The sequence below is a fragment of the Caretta caretta genome, chromosome 11, assembly GCF_965140235.1.
Source record: "Caretta caretta isolate rCarCar2 chromosome 11, rCarCar1.hap1, whole genome shotgun sequence".
Lineage (NCBI taxonomy): Eukaryota > Metazoa > Chordata > Testudines > Cheloniidae > Caretta > Caretta caretta.
In genome coordinates, this window is record NC_134216.1 from 13149505 (window position 1) to 13168482 (window position 18978).

An 18978-nucleotide genomic window follows, 5' to 3' on the forward strand; every position below is an offset into this window, starting at 1 on the left:
AGAAGAGCTGGGTCGTCTTCCTGAATGGCTTTGTACGCTCAATGTAGAAGGCAAGGGCCTTACGGACATTGAGGGAGTGCAGCCGCTGTTCCTGGCGACTGGCATGCGGTTTTGGATAAAAACCCAGGAGAAAAATGTCCTGGCTGATATGGAAGACCGATACCACCTTGGGAAGAAAGGCCGGGTGAGGCCGAAGTTGCATCTTATATTTATGGAAGATCGTGTAGGGTGATTCCAAGGTAAGGGCTCTGAGCTCGGAGACACGCCGTGCCAACGTGATTGCGACAAGGAAAGCCATTTTCCAGGAGAGGTAGAGGAGGGAGCAGGTGGCCAGTGGCTCAAATGAGGGCCCTATGAGTCTGGGGAAGACCAGGTTAAGGTCCCATGTGGGGACTGGCTGCCAAACCTGTGGGAAGAGACTGTTCAGGCCCTTGAGGAACCTGCCAACCACAGGATTGGCAAAGATGGAGCGGCCATTCGCGCCCGGCTGAAAAGCCGAGATGGCCGCAAGGTGAACTCTGACAGAGGATGCCGCCAGACCCTGCTGTTTTAGGTCCAGGAGATACTTCAAAATAAGAGGCACGGATGCCTGGAGAGTCTGAACCTCCTAAATAAGGAGTTGCTCGTGAGAAGGATCCCTGAAGAGGGACGGGGAAGGAGGGTGGGGAGGAAGAAAATTGGAGAGAGTATCCCGCTTCCACTGTGCGGAGGACCCAGCGGTCCGTGGTTATACAAAACCAAGCACAGTGGAAATGGGATAAACGATTCAAGAAAGGTGGGGTAAGATCCTGAACAAGGTCCAGTACACCGCCCCCGGGCGTCCCTTCAAAAAGCCTGTTCTGAGCCTGATGAAGGCTTGGCGGGCCCTGGCCTTGCCCAGACGGGGGTTTGGAGGGCTTTCTCCTGCCATTACACCCCCGCCTTCTATAGATATCCTGCCTCAGCCAAGGATAGGAGCGTTGTTGCAGCTGATGGGGTTTGAAGGGTTTCCGCTGAGTAGCCGGTGTGTGCATGCCCAGGGACTTCATTATCGCCCTTGAGTCCTTAAGGCTTTGTAGCCTTAAATCGGTCTTTTCCGAAAACAGGCCCTCTCCATCAAAGGGAAGGTCCTGCAGTGTTTGCTTAGGTTCCGGTGGCAGGCTGGAGGCTCTGACTCCAGGTGGCTATGGTCCAAATGGCAACGGTCCGAGAAATGCAACCCCGCCTCGGATCCCGAAGAATGAGAAAAGGAACGTGAGGGCCACGGTGGTGCCAAGCGGATCTGCGCTGGGTCACGTCGACAAGGCAATGGGGAACAATGCCGCAACACTGGGAAGCGGTGCCGGGACCTGCACCGGTACCTGGAACGGCGCCTGGATCTGGGCCGAGATGATGACCGGCATTGAGAGTGGCGTCAAGTCTGGGATCTGCCTCTCGATGATGACCAGCAGACAGAGCAGTACCGCGATCAGGACCAGCGCGGGGAGTTGGAGCGGTGCCGCGAGTACGACTGGCACTGCGAAGGAGAGCGTTGCCAGGACTGTGACTGGTGTCAGGAGTGGAAATGGTGCCAAGAATGGGATCGGTGCTGCAGCTCGACCGACAGTGCCGATGGGTGGATTAGGACTGGCTTGCCCTTGGACAGTGCTGCACGTACAGGCACCGGTGCCTTGGCATGAGGCTGAGGGGATGCCGATGCAGTCATAGCAATAAGATCCCTTGCAGCCGCAAAGGTATCCGGGATAGATGGCAACCGGACCTCAACCACGCTGTGTGTCGGGGAGTCCAGGGGTACTGGACTCAACGGCCTCCCCTCGGGGCCGGAGTCAACAGTACTGAAGCCGTAGGCTGTGCCCCTAGACGCTCTCCTGTAGGACGCGTCTCCATGGGCAGTTCCAGGGAGGCTGGTTTCTGTGGAGGTGTGCCACCCTTTTCTGGCTTTCAGTGCCACTTCTGGCCATGAGAACAGGAGCGGTGCTGGGCCGATGATGTCGGTTGTGGTGCCAGGGAGCACCGGTGCTGCGGGTCTCAATCAGAGTCCAACCATGGTGCTGTTTCTACTGCTGCCGCCAAGGCGCTGCTCACCGAGGCGCTTGGTGCTGGATCTTGGTGCACCACAGGAGGCTGAGGGCTAAGAGCTGCCTTCATGAGGAGCTGCTTTAAACGAAAGTCCCGCTCCTTCTGAGTCTGGGGACAAAACCCTTTGCAGATCCTGGACTTCTCTGCTTGATGAAACTCCCCCAGACACTTCAGACAAGAGTCATGGGGTCACCCGCTGGCATGGGCTTAGAGCAGGAACCGCAGGGCTTGAATCCCAGAGCCTTGGGCATGAGCCCAAGAGGAGAATTGGGGAGGAGGGTAAAGACCCCCCAACCCCACTAACACTATGTAAACCAAGTGTAACGAACTATAACTATCAACTATTAGGTATACCGTAGGGAGAGTGGAGAACAGCGAAGCAGGACTCCACAGTTCCAACAACCATCACAGGTGGTAAGAAGGAACTGAGCAGGCACTGGGTTGCCTGGGGTATATATCAAGCGCCATGAAGGCGCCACTCCAGGGGGCTCCACAGCCAACCCATCGGGTGTTGCTAGGGTAAAAATTCTCCAACGGCCGTGCACACCTAATTGGAATCGATATGAGGAAATACTCGAAGAAGAACTTTACATATATAAGGATGGGGAAAAGACTGAGGATTTGGTCCACACTGTTTAATGCATACTGTTACCAACACAGGAGAATCTCTCTTAACCTCAGTGCATGCCAGGAAGAGAGAGAGGAGGCAGCAAGTATATGGCATCTTGCATGCAAGGTAGACTATGCTGCAGCTCCTACTCTATTGATTTCCAGCCTTCTGCAATAGCAGTTCTCCCATTTGTTACAGATCCGTCCCTGGGTCCCCTACTACCATTTACATATTTGTCCTGTCTGTCAGAAGCAAAACCTACCTTTTTGCACATACTAATCTGCATCACAGCATAATTTATGAGGGCTTCTTTCAAGTCATGATTCTTTTGCTCTTTGAAGCGTTCAATATCTGCCCAGGCACTTTTCACAAACTCTCTGAAATGAAAACAATATAGTTTTGTCAATGTGAGTTTTTTTAAAAAATACTTAATATATTATGGGCCCCAGCCAGCTGCTACTGAATTTACTGGGAGAAGGACTCTGCCTTTGTCAATACCTGAAGTGCTACACTTTTACAGTCTACGAGTTGGATCACAGTAATTTCTATGCACCTCGGATGGGATCCTCATTTTATACTTTTACTAGCTCTAATATTGGAATGTGTGTGTCACAATAATTCATGTAGTCCTTCAGAGATTTTTAATCGCAAATCACATAATTTTTTTATAACTGGAGACCTTCACAGATAGATCTGACTGAAGTTAATCTATATGGCCACAGAACTAAATTCATAATGAATTTATATTCAGAGCCTTGCCAGGCTCACTAAATACTTCTGTGCCAGTGCTCTGGTGAGGGGCTTTGGGCCTCAGCATCCTCTTAGATCATCTCATTTCCTGTGAGAATCCTGTAATCGACCATCTTAAAATTCACTTGTCACGAGCATTTAAGTCGGTAATTGATGATTGCTTGAATGTTTGCAAAAAGTGGACACAAGCTTAACTGAAGCAAATTTATTTCAGAATAGAATACTCCCTTTTCTTGTTTGTCTGCAATATTTGCCTCCAGCTCTACTTAACCAGAACAGGGGCAAGTTCATACACTAAAGTAACCCATAGCTTACTGTTTGTACTGGACTTCGCAAACTAGACAAGTATTTGTTTGAAAACTGTTTCCTGAGCTATAAAAGCAGACGTCCAGCACTTCTGTCAAGATGATTAAGGAATTCAATTTACCATGTCCTAATTTCTATTGAGTATTTTGTTGTATTGAACTGCGTATGAACTGGTCTGTTTCTTATCTTTTGGTATGTAAGGATTACAGCTAACAGATAGCACACTCATCTTTCCTATAATAAAAATGAATGTGTTTGGACACAAATATATAGGTTTTGGAATGTGAGCTCCTACTAGTTAGAATACTAAGAATCAGTCATTCAAATGTAGCTTGCTGAAACATTTAATCACAAACAGAAGTCAACTATCCTTCATACAAAACTTTCTAAGGAATTATTAGCTTTAATGTCAGGAGCCATATTTATAGACTGAACTAAAACTACACCTGAATTCTACATTCAAGTAGCCACTAGAAAGTTCAAATCCTCAGTTGCTTACAGCCCACCTGTTAAATACATTACCAGATGAACATAAAACAAGAACTCAGCCATTAAATGGGCTCAGTAACTGGAAAAGCGATCAGTTCTTATATAAGCTACGCTCTCAGACCAGGAGCTAACTGAGTGTACTGTACTTAATTTCACAACTTGCAAATGACAGGAATTTTTATAGACAGCTCGTAAACACCAAGAATATATTAAAAACTCCACCTTTACCTGCCCTCCACATTTTTAGATTTCAATTGTTCTTCCCCTTCATGTATCTGTTCTTCTAGAACCTTTATTTTGCCTTCTCTTTGCTCAGGAGTTTCCTGACCAAACAGTTTGCTCGTCATTCCCTTTAGAGAAAATGTTCTCAGAGTCTAAAATCAAACAGAAAAATGCTCTTTGCTTTGTTCCGGTAGAATGACAATAATTATTTGGCTGGTGGAGTTCAGACACTGACATAAAGGGCTCTTCCATTTGAAAAATGTACTACAGCTAGATGGGTGCAAAAGGCATAGTAGTTCAAATTAAAACCAATAATTAAACAAACCTATATTAACTCCTATTTATTAAAAATTGTCTATCTGAAACTTCACATAGTCTCTAACCTCTTCAAAAACTGCCTTCAAATTACTTCCATTGCTGTATGCAGTGTTGTAGCTGTGTTGGTCCCAGGACATTAGAGAGAGACATGGTGGGTGAGGTAATATCTTTTGTTGGACCAACTTCTGTTGGAGAGAGAGACAAGCTTTCAAACTTACACAGAACTCTTCTTCAGGTTAGGGAACGTACCCAAAGAAGAGCTCTGTGTAAGCTTGAAAGCTTGTCTCTCTCACCCACAGAATTTGGTCCAGTAAAAGGTATTACCTCACCCACTTTCTCTCTTCAAATACTTTGATAGGTAAGAGTCTTATGGCCTGATCCACTGACCACCGGACTCAAGGGAATGACTCCCACTGATTTTAATGGGCTTCACTCGGGGCCCATATTTAATTAATTTGTATTCAGTCACCAATTTCTAATCTTCAAGTAATATTTCTTGTCATATTATATGAAAAAACAGTAAAATATTTCTACATTAAAATATTAATAACTTTAGCAGTAATTGTTTACTCTGTTTATTTACCTTTCAGATTAAATGCAAATATCTGTTTTTAGATATTATCTAACTTCAGCCATTTTTCCTGGGGAGACGGGGGAAGGGGGAATCTAACATTTCATAATGGGGATGTTAAGCTTTTAAAAGGTACAACAAAGATTTTTTTCCCTCAGATGACTGTAACTGACCAGAAACTTTGGTCTTCGTAGTATTCTATTTCATTTCATTTGAAACACTTCAGATCACCTTACCTACAAGCCTGCATTTGCTAGGTCTTAATAAAAATAAGCCCTGCACAAACTGTATAAATCACCATGAAAATAAATTACTGTAAACCACTAAAAGATCTACAGCTCACGTGATACTTATCATCATAACCAGCTGTCCGCATGTTATCTGTTAAATGCCATTTAGATGTCACCCTAACTTGTTTAGCTCTCTAAAAAAAAGAAAAAGAAAAAAAATCCAAGTCTTGAAGAAGAAAATGGAAAACAGGCTCACTCCTGTTGCCAGTTCTTCACACTGTTGTTTTTTAGATGCCAGGTCCTGAGCAGCCATTTCCAAGTCATACTGCATTAGTTCATGTTTCCTGCAAACAGCCCTGAAAACATAATCAGTGAGCGATTTGTCATGTAATATTTTGTCTTGCTACGTTTTTACCACCTTCTAAGCTTTAAAAAAACAGTAAAAATGGGTTTTTTTAGCATAAGTCATGTTCAGTTATTTATCTAGCCTGTATTTAATAGCCCTATAACAGTAAACATAACTCTGGTGCAAGCCTGCTAAATTACAAAATGTCTGGTGTGTTAAGTGATTTTATACTTCAGTGACCCTAAGCATATTCTCCTGCTGCTCCCTCTTCCATAAGCTCATACTAAGATTTTGCATGCCATATAAAACCATCCTCTATCTAAGGACATCCTTGTAAAATGGTTTCATTCAATATGTTACAGTAAAAATTCCAATAGCAGGAAACAGTTTACATGTCACTTTGGACACTGTGCCTGTGTGACAGGCAACGATGCACATTAATCTTAAGAAAACGTCTTTCACTGTAACTTAACCCAGAGTCTCCAAATTCCTTAGAGTGTACTAAAATTTTGTTTGTTTGTAAAAAGTGATAACTGTACCTAAATGTATACAGCGCCTTTCATTCAGAAGGATCTCAACGTGCTTTGCAAACTTTACAAATGGATTTGCAAACACAAGTGTTGCCACTTCCTTAGTGAATGTAGCAACTGTAACAGGTCACAGCAACAGCACACAGTACTTTAGGGCAGGAAGGAGTACTAGGGGAGGCTAGGGAGGCAGAATGTATCTGTCACAACTGGAAGTTATTTGGGAAACTTAAAAAAAACTCCCATGGCTAGTTTTGAACAGCTGTAAGTGGTCAGACACTCTCTTTTGTGTCTCATAATGGAAGATGGCATCTCTAGCAGAAGATTGTCCTGCAGCAGCATGCTGGGGCATTGATTCAAAGGGATGAGCACAGCTTAATCAACATACAGCATTACTTCTTAGAGGACCTGGATTTTGCCTGGAGGTTCTGCCATTGAATTACTAACCAGGTAAGCGATACTTAACTCTGATTGGCTTACTGGGCAATAAAAGATGCAAACAAATAAAAGATGCAAGGTATTTGCAGACTTCAGAACGTAACTGTGTAATGTTTTCTTCAAAAGTAAAAATTGTGAAGGATACAGACAGAAGTCTGCAGAGCATGTATCAAAATAAAGCAACAGAAGTACAGGGATTCCAATCTTTTATGTTAATATACTTACCGCAGAGCTTCTGCATAGAAAAGATATTCTTTTAGCTGATCTGCATAATGCTCTTCCTCTTCCAATATGTCGTCAATAGAAGCTGCATACCTGGTAAGTACAACCTTTGGTTAAACAGAAGAACCCCTGATTTAGCTTCTTAAATTATTTAAATACTGTAAAAGGGAAAGAACCCTATTTCTTAGCGGTAATCATAAGTTACCTTAAAAGTGTTCTTTATTATTGGATTTAAAAGGTATATTTTAATGCCAAACAGACTAATATAAACACTCCTAAAGGCCTGTTCCTTAAGTTATTACTACAATGAAGTGATAAATCTTACACTAGTCAACCATTTTCTGCTGAAGAAGAGGCTGTTTTTATTACAGGAAAAGGAAAAAAAATACAACTGGCTAAAGTAATTTATTCCTTTTCTTCAGTGATTTTTCAACAGGCAGCAGCAAAGTGAAAAATATTCATAAATTTCAGAGTGAGCATGGCATCTTTAAGGTTTGGTGAAGTGAACTTGATGCCTTCTAAAATGCTAGAGGCAACACTTAAGAGGTGGGTTTCACTTGACCCTCAGTCAATGGTGATGGAAACAATGGCATTTGAGAGTCCTCAGCACTTTGCAAAATCAAGCCTTTTAGTTCCTGAAGTAGAAAGTTCAACAACCTATGCTTCGCAAATCAGAATGTCAGTTCAGACTAGCAGCTATATACGCAAGTCTTTGAGGAGCATATTTTCCAAAGTCCTCAGTATTGCCCTAACTGCGCCTCTTGTAGTCACTGGGAGTTTTACCACTGCTCCCATTGACTTCAATGGAGCAGCATTAGGCTGATGCAGAGACGTTTTGAAAAATCCCATCCCCTACTGTGCGTGGCAGAAAGTGACTTTTTAAATGTACAATCACTTAAAAAAGGTAAGAAATGTTGTCCAACAGCTTTCAATGGGCTCCCGTTGTTTGAAAAAAGTTAGCGTTTTCAAGCATGCTTAGGGACAGAAGTATCTCTGTAAAATGGTTACTGCACATATCTTCTTGTGTACGTTTTGAGTTGTATCTGTTTAGCCTACTGACAGAAATAAGCGTTTACTGTTGTCAGCAAAACAGAGCCAATGCAGCTGGGATGAATGAGCTGTGTTATATTCCACCTCCTGTAGCATCAACAAAACCAAATAAGTTTGGATTCTAGAGTCTTTGTTGCAAAACCTAAAGCAGAAAGTATAAAAAACCCACCAAAATTACAACAAAATATGGAAGTAACAAAACTGCCAATCACCACCACGTTCTTAGGTTTCATGTTATTCCTTGCATCCAATACTTCATGTGTGTCTTTCACATTGTAAGATCTTGGGCAGTCTCTTCTCCTATCTGTGTTTGTGAAGAAACCAGCACAAAAGGGACCGCTGGGCACTTGTCACCGGGTAAGGCATCTTCATACCAAGCACTACCCATGCCTGGTTTTCTTCCTAAATCATGGAATTTTGAGGGACAGGGAGCAGGTGATAAAGTCAGGCCTGCTGGCATATGTAAATGACAGCCTGTTCTCAGCAGGGAGGTTCTCCAGTAACTAGGGAAGGACTGGTAGTGGCTCCCAAGCTTAAAGAGAGCTGGGAGTGTGATCTGGAAGAGAGCTGGGAGTTCCTCTATTGAGATTCCTGTAGGAAACAACTGTGGCTGTTAGGTCTGCCCTGTCAAGGGTCAGGGTAAGGAGCCCAAGGGGGGATACAGCCAGAAGTTGGGAAGCAAATCAGGGGGCCTGCTGGAAGGTGATGTGAGCCCTTATAGATGAAAAGTGAAAGTCAGTCATGTTTGGGAGAACTATTTGTAGTTTCTAGTTGGGGGACTATGGAATCCTGAGGAGAAGACATGTATAGGAACCCCTCTGCCCAATCCAAGAGCTGGAATATAGAATCAAAAAAATGTAGGGCTGGAAGAGGTTAGCTAGTCCAGCCCCAGGGGCTGAGGAAGTAAACCTAGACCATCCCCAACAGGTGTTTGTCCAACCTGTTCTTAAAAATTTCCAATGATGAGGATTCTACAACCTCCCTTGGAAGCCTACCCCAGAGCGTAACTATCCTTATTGTTAGTAATTTTTTCCTAATAGCTAACCTGAATCTCCCTTGCTCAGATCAAGTCCTTTACTACTTGTCCTACCTTCAGTCGACATGGGGAACAATTGATCACAGACCTCCTTATAACAGTCCTGAATATATTTGAAGATTATTATCACTTCCCTCCTCAGTCTTCTTTTCTCAAGACTAACCATAGCCAGATTTGTAAGCTTTCTGCATAGGTCAGGTTTTCCAAACCTTTTATCATTTTTGTTGCTCTCCTCGGAACTCTTTCCAATTTGTCCACAACTGCCTCCTGTGTCTTACATACAACACTGCTGTTAATACATCCCAGAATGTTATTAGCCTTTTTGCAATTGCATCATATGTTGGTTCATATTCAATTTGTGATCCACTGTAACCCTCAGATCCTTTTGTGCAGTACTACTGTCTAGCCAGTTATTCCCAATGTTGTAGGTGTATATTTGATTTTTCCCATCCTAAATGTAGTACTTTGCACTTGTCTTTATTGCATTTGATCCTGTTGATCTCAAACCAATACAATATATAATTTGCATATTAATAAACCAGAGCCTAGGAGTGAGATTTTGTTCTGGACTGTGACTGTTGTGTGCATGATTTTATAGAAGGGGAGAACTGAGATACAGCACATCCAAGAAGGGTCCAGGCAAGGTGACCTTGTGACAGAAGTCCAATAATGTGTTAACAGCTTGCGTTTCAAAGGAGGTAGGAAGGATACAGGGATAAATTAAATAGAAGTAAAAACACACCGCACTGGAGCTGGAGCAGGGAACATGTTTCAATGCTATCTTTAATTACTGTCTGGTTCTCCAGATACATGGCTTTTTATGTGGCCACAAAAGCAACACTTTTGTGGTCCTGTTCAGAGTTTAAAGCCCACCAGTAATGTACAGCCAAGGAGGTGAGAGAAGGCTTGAACCCCAAGCATGTTGAGAAGGTGCTGTCTTTGAGCTTGAAGGGGTATGGCTGATCTCCTGCATAATAATCCATAAAAGGGCAATGGCATCTGCCCAGTTTTGTGAGAAAGGAGCATTACCACTGTGTCTGTACCAAGACTTGAATTTAAGGCTCTGTGGATTTTTTAAAAAGTTCCTAAAACAAAAGAGTTGGGATTTTTTTAGGGCTACAGATGGACTGTACTTCAGTTGCAGCCAAGTTTTTCAAGGGAAGATTTATGACAGAATGCTAGGAGTCGTTCTGCCCAACTCCCACCTAAACATACCCTAGAGCAGAATTTATACCAAAACTTAAATCATGATTTGACAAAGTAGTAGGTCAGCAGAAGCTGCACTTCTGACTATTTGAACCCAATTTTGCACACTTTAGGCCAAAACAGGTTAAACAAATCATGGAAATCCCCAAAGAGAAAGGGAAATGCACGGCAGTGAGCATGCTTCTACAAACAGTAAAATAAATGTTTCAGAGCTAAAACTTTCCAACATACTAGATTCACCTCATAGTCAATGGGAGTTGTGCAGCTAAAATGCTCTTGTTATACTTCAAACAAGTTATTTTAGGTTGTCAGCTGATTATGGCGCAGCAATGCCAGAAAGGCTGGAGTCAAGTTTCTAAATTTAGGGGGGGTCGTTCATGTAACTGCTGACTGCACATGGGACAAATCAAGGGATAGAAAAAATGGATGGCACCATGAAAACTAATACACATACAGACACTCCCCCCATACTACACAACTATGTGGCTTCTTAAATAATAATGAGTTAAATAAAAGGGACAGAAACATTTGACTCACCATCAAAAATACTAGTAAAAATGAAGCTGGTATAAGCTGGACATGTGCAGAATAGTTTTAAATGTATTGTAGGGATAGGTTTAGATATTTATAATGTATACTTCCTGCTCAGAAACCATACTCTTTGTGCAACACTCCATACTACTTCCCATAACATTAGCTTTGGAGGGGAGGGAGAGTAGGGGAAGAAGAATTGTACTGCTCAATTATTTTTCCAGTTGATCCTGGAGGTGGGAGGGGAAAAAAACAAACAAACAACAAAACCCAACTTGTGAGTCATACATTGAGACCCTGAACAGGGATTTCACTACACACACCGTGAACTCCCTCATTCTCTCTCGCCCTCTCCATCACCCCCATGGTCAACTAGTTACATGCAGTGTTGCCAATTTAGTCACTTTCCAGTCCCCCCTGTAAATTTGAATATCACATTTAATTTCAATTCCTGGGGAAGACTGTCTCTGAATCTCACAACTGTGTCTCTGAACCTCACAATTGCTGTCTCCAGTAAAAAAAGAGCTAGAGAGGCCACTTCTGGGATCACCTGTTTGTTAGAGCAGAGAGGAAAACTATGCCATCAGAGGTCACCTTTGATTGTCATTCATTAAAGCATGGACTGATATAGGTTACCCTGGGAACTCTCCACCACCATCACTCTGGGTCTTCAACACTTAACAATGTAAAGGGCAGAAGTCTTAGGTGTTAAGTCTTACAACCCTCTTGTGCCTCTAACTGCTGTTTTATGGTAAAGTGGAGCAGGTATAAACTGGCGGGGGTATAATCTCTTGAACGAGGTATTTGTTCTATTTGCTTTGCTTTATTTGATTAAAATATCTTCTCAATGTTCTGACATCACAGCACGGTGCATGTTGATGTACCACAAAAGGGAAGCTAGGCAGGTTCAAGTAAGTTTTCATTTATCTGTAGTACTTGTTCACGCTACTGAAAATAAATTGATTTCTATGGGACTATTCAAATTTTGCAGTATTGTAATAAATATTTAACACTGCACTCCATTTCCTTATTCTTTCTATGCCCTTTTATTTGGGGTTACTTCTTGTAATGGGATTTCAGCTGTATAATAAAACTATTTTAACATTAACCATAAAAAGGTTTTTAAACATGGAAATAAATGCTTCTATGTTTCATTCCTAAACACTCATATTATTTAAGGATGTGATAAAAAATTCTCACTTTTTAAACCAAACGCTAATTTTGAGAATTCACTGTTAAACGAGCTTCTCCATAAAATTCTATCTGGCAGCAGGAATCTCAAAATTTACATCCCTTACTAAAACTGGACAAGGGCATTAACTTACAATACAGATGTAAACTGGCATCATAAAATAGTATTACTGGCAACCTAAAAGTTTTCTCATGATTCACTTTTAAAATAAGATTATCTTTTCCAATTAAAAGAGAAAATAGTCTCCTAGTTCCATTTGCAAAGCCACAGAACTCCTGAATTGGTTAAACAACTACTCTACCAGTGATTATGATTTTGTCAAGTAGAAGGAACCAGACAGAGACTGAATAAAAATTTCTCTACTATGTTTATTATTGCATAAAAAGTAAAACTAGGCAAACAAAAAGAATTCCCTATTGCTGTAGTACAGATACTATAAGCAATCCGAAGCGCTAAACAGGTTATTTTTTATTTTGAGGGTTCTGTTCTCCTTGTTTCATGTACATAACCATCATTGAATCCAATGGAAGTTAAACTTACGTAGTAAGGGGCAAACAGATACCCTTGCTGTGCTCAGTAGTGATTCCTGGTTACAACCACTATTTATTTCAGGGTGGTATTTGAAATTATTTTGGACTCCACTAAATAAGCCTTGGGTGCTGAACAGTTAAAAAAAAAAGTTACTTAAACTTTTTGTTAAGTACAAATTAGTGTACCATCTACTGCATGGTGCAAAGCATTCCTGCCAAAAACAAATGGCTCTCATCAGGTCTACAGTACATTACAGTTTAATTCCACTAGTTTCTGGCATAGCAGCTTAAAAGAAAAGCTGGAAGAATTCCAAACACCTCTATAGTTTCAAAATAATAATAAAAAGTAACCCCTCTGACTCTCCTGAGGCCCTTTGAGCTACTTAATACAGTACACGGACTCTAAAAACAGCCCACATCCAAAAGTCAGTGAAATGTTGTGTACCCAATAGTAATATACCTCTCCCCCAAAGTTTTCTCAGTACATTTCTTATAGAATTCCCTGCCCCCCCTTAATATATGTGCATCTGGTATACATCAAACTATCAGATATTCACTCAGTACTTACACATCCATGTGATGGCCAGCACTCTGCAGCCCATCCCCCATCTCCTTTTCTATTGCACTCCATTCACTAGAGAAAAAAGCAAATCCAATGAGAAACAACATCACACATGAAGTTAAGGGAAGTTAATAATCAGCATCCTGTAAATAGTTTCTTTCCAGGTGATATTTGAATGGAAATTGCCTCAAAAGTTGTACCTAGCCAAACTGCTTTTCTACCTCTAAGCAGCAGCACTGAACACAATTTAATAGTGAGACAGTTTTAAAGCATTCTGGTCAGGAGTTGCCCCTGCTCCATCCCTCCCCAGACACAGACACACACACAGAGGGTTGTTGTTTTTTTAGTTCTAGTTCAAGAGGCAGGATGAAAAGAACCTTGTTTTAGTAGTGGAGGAGATTAAGAGAAATATTTTCTAACAGAATTGCAACACAAGGTTCATTCCTTTGTGTGGACACTTTTAGCGCCACTATCTGCAATACAAATGGTCTGTAAAGCTATACTACAAAATCCCAATATGGGAATCCTGCTCTCTTTTTTAAACTAATCAGAGAATAATCATTATACACGAGCAACACATCATCAGACAGAAACCTGCCACATCATACACTGGAAAAACTGATGGATTTATAGCATTCACAGTAGACTGGAGTTTCACTTCTGAAATAAGACTCTCCAAACTGGATTTTTTTCTTAGGATCACTGTATATTGTTGACTATTTCTATAAATAGGTAAAAATCACTAAAGCGCCACTCCACTAAAGAAGCCTAGAGTTACCAAACAATCATATTTTATTTATATGGAGAGATAGATGAGATAAATGATTAAGTGAATGTCAGTTTATGGATAATGCAGCCACCAAAACTGGAGTGGAGATGGCAAGCACTTAGAAGTTCACCACAAGTAAATCACAGTTATGTATTAAACTCATTATCTCTTAACTCTGCACATGTTATTTGGTTTTATCTGTTATCCTAAAAATGTACCTCCTCCCCCATCTCTTAAATATAGAATGTACTTTTAGTTATCCTCCTCTTTGTGTAATTTGTGTCTAGTATTTATTGTTCTATACTTTACATACAATTTAAATAAATTCTACTCTGTTAATGTTGACATTTGTTTATCCTTGTGTTATTACAAAAATGCACCTAATTTAATTTAAAACCCCCAACCAGAAAGACATCTGCAATCCATTAACCTGGTGAATTAAATATAGCACTTGTACAGATTGTATAAGCAGAAGGTTCCCCTTAACCAGAAGTTAGATTCTTTAATTCTCCAGCGAAATAGAAAACTTGAGTATGCAACTCAGGCACATAAATCAAAAACTATTTGTTAATTCAACTTCTAAAACGTGTACTAGAATATACCTGAGAGACTGTTGATTTTTTAATGTATTGAAAGGATCGGGGTACCTTTCAGCACTACAGATACAAAGTAACAATTTATGAACTATATAAAATAAATTAATAGGAAGCATTCTGAAGGAACAAACTGTTTAGAACTACACCTCTACCCCAATATAACACGATCCAATATAACACGAATTCAGATATAACGCGGTAAAGCAAAAATGGTTTTCTGTCTTGTCTACAACATTGGTTATCAAACTGGGGGTCACAACCCGGTTATGTGGGGGATCGTGAGCCCCGACTCTGGCAGGGACGCGTGGCTGCGAGCCCCGACCCCGGGCTTGATGTGAGGGAGGACATCAGATGCGCCCTTTCTAAAGCGACACCAAGAATAAAACTTCTTGTGTCAAGTACTGTATTAATAACGGATATGCTCGAGGCCAAAGCAAGTTCGATATAACACAGTTTCACCTATAACGCGGTAAGATTTTTTGGCTCCCAAGGACCATGTTATATCGGGGTACACGTGTAATAAAAAAGACAATAATCATGAAGTTATATTAAAAATAAATAAATAAATAAAATAACTTCATCCAGTTCAAACTTAAAAAGTTCAGCAAAGGTAGAGAGATCTGTGTCAAATACAGCAACTTGTCAGTGTCTTAGTACTGAGCAGTGACACTTTCCAATGCACATATTTAGTAAAACAAAATATATCAAAGTTTACATTCCAAAAATAAGGATAAATAAGCTTCATCCATTACTTGCAAACTACCTAAGCTTCAGGAAACTAGATTATGTATTTTAAAAACCTGTTCTAATTCTTACCTGAACACTCTCCCATAATTCCCATGCACTTTGTATACACCATAGAGACGGTCTGCCACTCTCTAAAACAAACATTTGTAAGTCAGTTTTTTGGACAAGCCCATTTCTTTTATATGCGGTTTACTAGCTTCTTGTAAAACATACATATCTTCAACAAAGACTAATGTTTACTGATTAACCCTTCAGGTCTACAGCTGTAATTTCTCAACAGCAGTATACAAGATGAAAATGTTATTTTATAAAGGCTAAAGCATAGCTCTGACTTGTCTTTTAAGATCAACAGTATAACTTTTTTTTTTAAATCAATGGCTTCAAACTATACTGAAAGTCACATTTAGACCATTCTATGTATGAGAATCTACAGAAATGCCCTCATACTGTCTATACATACAGTCAATCAGCCACTCTAGTTAGATCACCAACAACCGAGTTAACGTGAGGCGTGATTCATTTTACCTGTATAATGACGATGTAAGCGGACATCACACAGGGGGAATGTATGTGTGTGTCAGGGGGTTGGGAGAAGACGGTGTATATGAAAATAGGAAGATAAAAATCTACACTTCAGTTCGGAGTTGTGGTTAAGCCTCTTCCTCTCTCTCACCCTGCATGGCCACTTCCCCATGCAGTCCTAACAAAGGGCTTAAAAATTAACTGCAAAGGAAAGCTGGGTTTGTTCAGACAAAAGAAACTTCAAGGCTTTTCCACACAGGATGAAGAATCCGAAAAGGCACAAGCCTATTTTTTTCTTTGTAATACACTACTACAAAGAATGGGAAAGGAAGAGTCAACTCATCACAACACTTGTTGCTAACGATAGAAATCAATTCATGCGTTCAGAGAATCAGAAACCTGCACGTGCTACACTGTTGGTAACTATACAGTTATTGATCTTTCCCTCTACTTTACACTGAACTCTGAAGCACAACTTATTTTTGTCCTTCACAATTATTAAAGCACTGTTTGAGACGTCAGTGAGTTAAACAGAAGCTTTATAAAAGCCATAATTATTCATGTGTCAAAGAGGTAAAAAGGAAATAAGTTAGAACACTGTCATACAGCTCACACACACATGTACTGGCAGGAAGGCAAGTTACTGGAATACAAGCAATTAATCCTCTAAAGTGCCTCCACTCGACAGGGCAATCAATTACAATCCTCCCCTACAGCACACTTTCACCCAAAAGTAAACCCCTGTTGAACACACTAAGAACTAGTATCGTGCTCCCTGTTACCAGGGTTGTAATTTCCTATTTCCTTCTCTGTTTTGTATTTTTTAAGCTTGTGTTTTCAAGCCATAATAGACAGCCATCCCGATTCCATGACATGTCCGTTCTAATTATTCTAAAGGACATTATTCATTATAGACTAGTCTGTAAGATGAAAAATGTTGTGGGGAACTTGCATAACTCGTGAATTCACACCACAAGCTCTAGAAAACACAATATTATATGTCTATGTTCCAGAAAACTTCATGCTATTCTAACTCCTTTTTGCCACGTGAGAGAAAGGCAGAATCCTGCTAACTGCACGGTGGTGATCCAACATTTTCTAGTTGATGTGGGCTTCTGGCCCCCTTGCTTCTTCCTCCAGTGGCAACACCTATGAAGGAGATGAAGTAATACTATTCTGCTCATCTCCCTTTCTTCTGAATTGTAATTGAAGATATGCATGTTACTCTCCGGTAACAGTCTACTTCACACTTCTCACTATTTCTGTGAAATATTCAACGTTATGCTGCAGATTTTGATAGAACATGCAACAAACTGGGGTCTACAAACACTCCAAATCACTACAGGTCTTGTCTATTACTTTGGGCGTGACACTGATGTATCAACTTTGAGTCCCAAGGTTCTATTGTCCCAGCTAAGCTCCAACCATCCCTCTTCCCAATTCCCCGAGTGACATTCATGGGGTTTTAAATTGCCAATATGATGATAGGTTACTGCATGTAAACTATTCTACAAGACAGAATAAAGCAATGAGCCAAACAACAGCATTATGAATGTTTGTGGAAGCATTTGTAAGCATTTTTTTAAACTAGAAATCTGTGGTTTAAGTATGGTCTTTTTCCAGTGACTATCAAAACATGAATAATTCAGACTGGAGAACAATATTGGAGATAAACGTTTCACACTACATCACTCCAAGCACATTTAGAATTCCTTCCCCCAAAAGTGTATTGTTATAAAATAATCTCTCCCCCGCCCCCAAAAAAAACATGGGACAGTACAACAAACCAATTTCAAGTGAAGAATAAATACATCCGTTTTCTCTATTGACTGAAGAAGAAATGCTATCTTATAAATATATTATACTATTTGTCAGGACACACATGGGAAATACTTACAGCTCTGACTCGCAGAAGGTGTGATATGACAGACTGCAGTTCATCGCTGTAGTGTTTTAGCTCAGTAAATCTCCTGGGAACAGGAAACAGATAGTACATCATTAGCTATCACAAAAGCAAGCTTTCATAAATTGTAAGATAGAGCAACAACACAACAGCTGGCGACACTGAGCTTGACTTATGTTAAAGTGGAATTAGCTGTGGATTCCTAGAAAATGACAAAAGAATCAAACTCCTTTTTAGCAAAGAATTACACACATGCAAAACTACTGTACTTTTATACAATAACAGTAAAGGTTCAGATCAATTCATATGCCATAAATCTAAGAAATAAATATAAACAGCAGAGGTTTTTTTCTGAAAGACTGCTGTATCTGGTTTTTTTAAGAGCACTTATGAAGTGGAATGTTATTTAATAGATATGATCTAAAGAGCAGGAAGAAACTTTTCATTTAAAATCCCATTTGATGGGTTTTATGCTTACTAATGAAAAACTGTTTAAATTCTTTTGAAGTTGATAAAATATTACCTGTACTTACAATGTGCCTTTCATGCAAGGATCTCGAACTTTAAAAAACATTAAATTAGCCTCAGAATACACCTAGGTGGTGTGTAAAATGGATATAATATCCATGGCTAAGCTGAACCCCAGAGCAGTTGCTGACTTGCGAAAAGCCTCAAGAGGGGGTTATTTACTCCTGTGCAGATGCCCAGCTCAAGACCTATACACCATTTAAGACCAACTTAAACCCTATTTTGAAGCCTTAGATCGTGCAAAGGCATGCATATTATCCAGAGTGAAAGTAAAGAATAGGAACTCAAGAATTGACTAACTACTGAATGATAATCTGTCAATTACTGTAGTGAAAAAAAATCCAGGCCAAGATTTTAAAAATAAACAAACAACAGATGCCTAAAGTTAGGCTTCTAAATTCTTAATTAGGCACCTATATATAAGTGATCTGATTTCAGAAATGATTAGAACCCAGTAGGTCTCATTGAAAAAACAAAAAACAAACAAGCCACTTATTTAGGTGGCTAATTATGCATTTAAGAACCAAAATTTCAGCACCCATTTAAAAAAAACCAAACTTTGCTTACACCACATGTTTCTAATATTTAGGAAATTGCGTCTCATGACATCCCATGACAGAAAAGGTCATTTATAGGCATTCTATGATTTCTATGCCTAAAGAGAGTTTTCCACAAAAATGTGTGGCATATTAGGGTTAAAGTGTACAGTTTCTTTCAAA

The 18978-nt window shown here is 40.3% G+C and overlaps 1 protein-coding gene across 3 annotated transcripts in view; it reads right to left on the reverse strand.

Moving 5' to 3' along the window:
• SNX4 (sorting nexin 4) overlaps positions 1–18978 on the reverse strand; it is an 85105-nt gene that overhangs the window by 2942 nt on the left and 63185 nt on the right. For all 3 annotated transcript variants that reach the window (XM_048870427.2, XM_048870428.2, XM_048870429.2), the window contains exons 7-13: positions 17726–17798; positions 15376–15437; positions 13201–13266; positions 7091–7180; positions 5811–5910; positions 4442–4587; positions 2931–3045 (exon numbers count right to left, since the gene is read on the reverse strand). In XM_048870427.2, coding sequence (XP_048726384.1) covers positions 2931–3045; positions 4442–4587; positions 5811–5910; positions 7091–7180; positions 13201–13266; positions 15376–15437; positions 17726–17798 — 652 coding nt within the window. The remainder of the gene's footprint in view (positions 1–2930; positions 3046–4441; positions 4588–5810; positions 5911–7090; positions 7181–13200; positions 13267–15375; positions 15438–17725; positions 17799–18978) is intronic.